This window comes from Arachis ipaensis, chromosome B02, assembly GCF_000816755.2.
Source record: "Arachis ipaensis cultivar K30076 chromosome B02, Araip1.1, whole genome shotgun sequence".
NCBI classification, from domain to species: domain Eukaryota; kingdom Viridiplantae; phylum Streptophyta; class Magnoliopsida; order Fabales; family Fabaceae; genus Arachis; species Arachis ipaensis.
In genome coordinates, this window is record NC_029786.2 from 10,872,330 (window position 1) to 10,878,590 (window position 6,261).

Consider the following 6,261-nt stretch of genomic DNA (forward strand, 5'->3'; position numbering starts at 1 on the left):
TTGTTATGAGATTTTTTTTTTTTGAAAAAAAAATGTTAAGTACAATTTTATGTTTTTAAAATTTCTACTCTTAAAAAAGAGAATTATTGGGTTCGATTTCAGTATTATAAACTTTTAAGATATTTTATTTTTAAAAAAAAATTGATAGATTTAATTTGATCAAATGTTTCTGGATACGATTTGAGTCACATTGAAATTGTTGGGAATGATTTATTCTTTCTCCTCTCGGTATGCTAATACAAGCATATATATTATTACACCTCTCTTTCTCTCACATGCGTACTTCGCTCACGCCTTCCTCGTATAAAAATTACTTTGTATTATGGACCATCTAAATTAATTAATCACTAGTCTAACCAATAGTCAGTCACTTATATAACTTAGTTAGTTAGCTTCTCTGCAATGTAATTGATTAGTTAGTTAGAGTACTATTCCTTCACTAAGCAGTTAGACCCCTGTGTTATGTATATGTATATATATCCCATCTGTAACAGAATTAATCAATGAGATTACTCATTTTCTCTCTACATTTGCATGTTGTAACATGGTATCAGAAGTGAATTCTCTTCACAATTCCTCTCCACTTTCCTTCTCATTGTGATTTTTCAGAAAAAAATTTCCGATTTTCTTGCCTCAATTTTCTTCTCTTTCCTTTCTTTTTCGAACTGCTTGCTTCACCGATCCCGATCAAGATGTCCACAATTTCTGATTCGAATACCTCTCAAGGCAACTCGAACTCTCCGGCACAGTCTTTGCCGATTTCGCGAGGCTTATTCGCTTCAGTCCGGTGATCATCCAGGACTCATGCTTGTTTCTCAGCCACTCCAAGAAGACAATTATGCTTCGTGGTGCAGATCGATGCGTCTTGCTTTGAGTGATAAATGCAAGATTAGCTTCATTGATGGTTCTTTGCAGAAATCAGATCCAACTGTTCATCCCGTCCTTGCAGAATCTTGGCAATGCACCAACAACATCATCACGACGTGGTTGCTAAACTCGATCTCCACGGACATTGCTGCGAGTGTGATCTACGCGGGTTCAACCGCTCTCCTTTGGCAGGACCTGGAGACTCGTTTCTCTCAAAGCAATGCACCTCGCATCTTTGAGCTAAAACAATCTCTCATATCACTGACCCAAGGCTCTCTCTCTGTTTCACAATACTTCACGAAATTGAAGATCCTTTAAGAAGAACTCAATACCTTCAAGCCTCTGGTCTCGTGCTCCTGCGGTGGTGTCAAATCGATTCAAACCTACCATGATCAAGAATATGTCATGCTGTTCCTCATGGGGCTCAATGAAAATTTGGCAAATGTTAGAAGCCAAATCTTGTTATCAGATCCCTTCCCTTCAATTGGCAAAGTTTTCTCTTTGGTCTTACAAGAAGAGAAACAACGGGCACTTACTTCTCCTCAACCTAGCCAGCACATGGCATTCGCAGTCAAGCAGTCTCCGAAGTTCTTTATGTATCAAAATTTGAAGCCAAAGGGTAAGAAAGATTGTCCAACTTCCTCTCACTGTAGACTCATGGGACACACTGAAGACAAGTGTTATCACCTTCATGGCTATCCACCAGGCTATCTGCAAAACAAGACTCCCATGCCTCAGGTGCATCATGTGGCTCAAGTGAATCATGCTCCAGAAGTGCAAGATTCATCACCCACCTCTCCATTCTCTCTCACGGTAGCTCAATACAACCAATTGGTGACTCTTCTTCAACCACAGCAAGCTGTTCAAGACATTGAACCTGAGATATGTGCAGGTGAAGTGTTCTCTTCTTGTTACATGAACCAAAAGACAATTCTAAGTGCCTGGATTGTTGATTCAGGTGCTACCACCCATATCACCAACTCTTTTAATTCTCTAATTGACCCAAAACCGTTATCTAACCACTGCTTTACCTGATCATACCAAAATTCATGCATTAGCCATTAGTAATGTTGTCCTCAACCCCTCTTTAACACTTGTTAATGTCATATTCATTCCATCCTTTAGAGTCAATTTGATTTCAGTTAGTTTCTTTCTAAAATTGTCAAATTGTAGTGTCCTTTTTTCTGACCTATCATTTGTGATACAAGACAAGAACTCCAAGCAAGTGATTGGCAGAGGTGATGAAGTTGATGATCTGTTTGCTCTGCAATCACCATCCTTAATGCATGCTCTCTCTCTTGATGTTGATAATTGTCATTTAGTTTCTTCTATTAGTAGCTCTACTTGGCATGCAAGATTAGGTCATACGTCTGAAAAAGTCTTCAATAAGTTGAATTCTATTTTGTCTTCAACACCCTTAAAATTCAATCACTCCAATTGTGATGTGTGTCCATTAGCCAAACTTAGGCGTTTATCCTTTCAATCAAATAGTACCTTTTGTTCTGCCATTTTTTATTTGGTTCACTGTGACATTTGGGGGCCTTATCGTGTCCCTACATATAATAATATGAGATTTTTTATTGTTGTGGATGATCACTCTAGATTCACATGGACCTTCTTGTTGAAACATAAATCTGATGCTGCTAATACTCTTATCAATTTCTTTAATATGGTTGAGACTCAATTTAAGACCAAGGTGAAGCAAATACAATCGGACAATGCAGGTGAACTTTTCCTCACCGAATACCTCAATTCGAAAGGGATAGTGCATCAATTCTCATGTGTCGAAAGGCCTGAGCAGAACTCCGTAGTTGAACAAAAACACCAGCATTTGCTCAATGTGGCTCGGGCTCTATTCTTCCAATCCAAGGCTGCAATTGAATTTTGGGGTGAATATGTTCTGACTACCACATTTTTAATCAATAGATTGCCAAGTCCAGCCCTTCAATATAGCTCACCGTATGAGAAGTTATTCTCCAAACAGCTGGACTATCATTCTTTACGGGTCTTTGGTTGTCTAACTCATGCTTCCACCCTCATTTTCAAATGACACAAATTCTCTCCACGTGCAGTGTGGTCAGTTTTCATTGGATATCCTTCTGGCTACAAAGGATATAAGCTCTATGATCCAATCGCTAAGAAGATTTTTATCTCGAGGGACGTTACCTTTGTGGAGTCTGAGTTTCCATTTTAACAATCCTCTAAGACTTCCAGCACCATTGTTGATATCTTTCCTGATGTGGTCATGCCTCTTTGCCTTCCCGATGTGACACCTAGTTCCTCTTCACCTGCTACCAATGTAGAGCCACAACTTCAACAAGTCCCAGCTTCATCTCAGGCGATTCCAACCACTGAGCCTCGCCGAACATCTAGACCATCAAGACCACCTCCGTACCTCAAGGATTATCAATGCCACAATGTTTACCACATGAATTTTAAATATCTCTCTCAACCTCGCTGTGCTTTCATTGCCAATGTTGTTGTAATCCCTGAACCTGCCTTCTTTCATCAAGCAGTCAAGTTTTCAGAATGGCGAAGAGCAATGGATGAAGAGCTCCAGGCCATGGAAGACACAAATACTTGGTCTTTGGTGCCCCTGCCTGCTGGCAAACACACCATTGGATGAAGATGGGTCTACAAAGTCATATGCAAAGCTGATGGTTCTGTGGATAGATATAAAGCTAGACTCGTTGCAAAAGGATACACCCAACAAGCTGGTATAGACTTTAAGGAAACATTCTCACCTGTGGCAAAACTCACCACTGTTCGAGTGCTTCTGTCATTGGCAGCCATAAACAAATGGTCTTTGCTTCAAATGGATGTGAACAATGCTTTCTTGAATGGGAATTTATTCGAAGAGGTATATATGGACCTACCTCTCAGCTACAATTCCAAAAATTCTGGACTTATATGTAAGTTGAACAAGTCCATTTATGGTTTGAGGCAGGCTTCCCGTCAATGGTTTTGCAAATTCTCTTCAGCTTTGCTTAACCACTACTTTAAACAATCGAGGAGCGATTACTCCCTTTTCACCTATGGTAGTGGCAACCAAACAGTCTATCTCCTTGTATACGTCGACGACATTATCCTGGCCACTCCATCTAAGGACATACTGTACAAGGTGCAAAAGTTATTGGAATCGCTCTTCAAATTGAAGATTCTTGGTGATTTGAAGTATTTTTTTGGGTTTGGAATTGGCAAAATCATATGAGAGAATTGTTTTTAGCCAATGTAAGTACACCCTCAGCATCCTTAAAGACACCAATTTTGCTGAATCTAAGCCTACCTCTTTGCCTATGGAACCCAACCTAAGACTTAGTAGCTCAGATGGGGAGTTACTCAAGGATCCCGCAAGCTATAGAAGGCTTATAGGGAGATTGATGTGCCTCACCATCTCGCGCCTGGACATCACCTACGCTGTCTCCACCCTTAGCCAACTTCTGTCCCAACCTTGCACTGCACATCTTCATGCCATTCATCATTTGTTGCGATACATCAGAGGCACCGTAGGGCAAGGCTTACTTTTTTCGGCAAACTCCGAGAAGAGACTAATAGCTTATGTGGATGCAGATTGGGCGGGTTGTCCGGATACTAGACGGATTGTCACTGGGTTCTGTGTGTTCATTGGAGATTCCTTTGTTGCATGGTAATCGAAGAAGCAGACCACAGTCTCCAGATCATCTGCAGAATCTGAGTATCGGGCCATGGCAGCAGCGGCTACTAAACTCACATGTCTGAAAGGCCTCCTGTTTGACTTTCAAGTTGATATTTCTTTTTCTATGCTGTTTTGTGATTCTCAATCTGCTATTCACATAGCATCCAATCCCACTTTTTATAAGAGAACTAAGCACATAGAAGTGGATTGCCACTTTGTGCACGAAAAAGTGGTTGCAGGGTTTATTAGGCTCGTTCATGTTTGGACGCAATATCAACTAGCCGATGTGTTCACCAAGCTAGGACCCCAACTCAATTCAACAATCTCATTTCCAAGTTTGGTATAATAAATCTTTATCTGCCAACTTGAGGGAAGATATTATGGATCATCTAAGTTAATTAGTCACTAGTCTAACCAATAGTTAGTCACTCTCGTAACTTAGTTAGTTAGCTTTTCTGCAATGTAATTAATTAGTTAGTTAGAGTACCATTCTTTCACTAAAAAGAAATCAGCCAATATATCAAGCAATAATTAAAAATAAATAAATATTCAGTCACAATTTTTTTGAAATTACTTTTATCTTTTTTGTTTTTCTTTTTTTTTTTAACACTACAATTTTATTTATCACCACAAGTAATTTATCTCCACCGCACCAACCATCACTGTTGCCTGCCTGCCACAATTGCCGCTGTGGATCCCCACTTTTGGAGACTACCGCAAGCCACTTCTACCGCTGGAAATCACCACAGTCTACTTCTGTCGTCACCAGTCACACTAGGATTGACAATGGGTAGGGTAAGGTAGGGTTTGGACTCTACTTTAATCCTATCCGTCGATTAAAAATTTCATTAAAATTCTACCTACCTTATCTGCCAGTTGAGAATCTCTCAACTCTAACTCTACCCGCATCTTAAAATTTTAAACCCTATCCTATTCTACTATACCCACAGAAATATCAAATTTTTTCAAAATAAATATAAAATTTAATCATTCTGAATTTCATATATTAATAAAATAAAAATAAAAAATTAGTGCTTTAAATTACTAAATTAACTAACTAGTTTAGTGGTTGCTCATTTATTGTAAGTCATTATATGAAAGAAGTTATGGATTCAACACTTACTTCCTTCACTGTATACCTGGTAGGGTACACCCACAACTCATACCCTACCTTACCCACAGGCATACCCGGACCGATCTCTACCCTATTCACAATGGAACGAATTGGGTCGGATTTGATACCCACAAATAGGGTATGAATTGCCAGCCCTACGTCACACCATCAGTCATTAATATCTTAAATTTTAAATTGTAAATCTAAAATTCTAAATCTTAAATTTAAAATCTTCAACTTTTTGCACATTAAATTCTAAATTATAAATTTAAACATTAAATTTTAAATCATGAATACTAAATTTTAAATTCTAAATTCTAAGCATTAACTTTAAACACTAAATCTTAAATTGTTTGACTTAAAGAATTTTAGATATTTTATTATTTCTAGTTTTGGATGTTTCGCCTTTTATTTATTGTGAATTGTTGGTTATTTTAATTTTTTGGCTAAAAATTGTTATTTTCCCTATTTTTGCATACAAAAATTATTGCAGAAATAGAATCTTGCACCAATATTTAATATAAAAAATTCTAAAAATTATATAAATATCATATTCCAAAACTCTAAAAGAAATTTTACTATATTCAAAATAACTATATAATATCATGTTTACCCACTATGACAC

At 37.9% G+C, this 6,261-nt stretch overlaps 1 protein-coding gene across 1 annotated transcript in view; it reads left to right on the top strand.

Annotated features, from left to right (window-relative positions):
• Window positions 5,737–6,261, top strand: part of LOC107626885 — a 10,545-nt gene continuing 10,020 nt past the window's right edge. Inside the window, exon 1 of the mRNA XM_021116842.1 lies at window positions 5,737–5,775. Within this exon, the coding sequence (XP_020972501.1) occupies window positions 5,737–5,775 (39 nt within the window). The remainder of the gene's footprint in view (window positions 5,776–6,261) is intronic.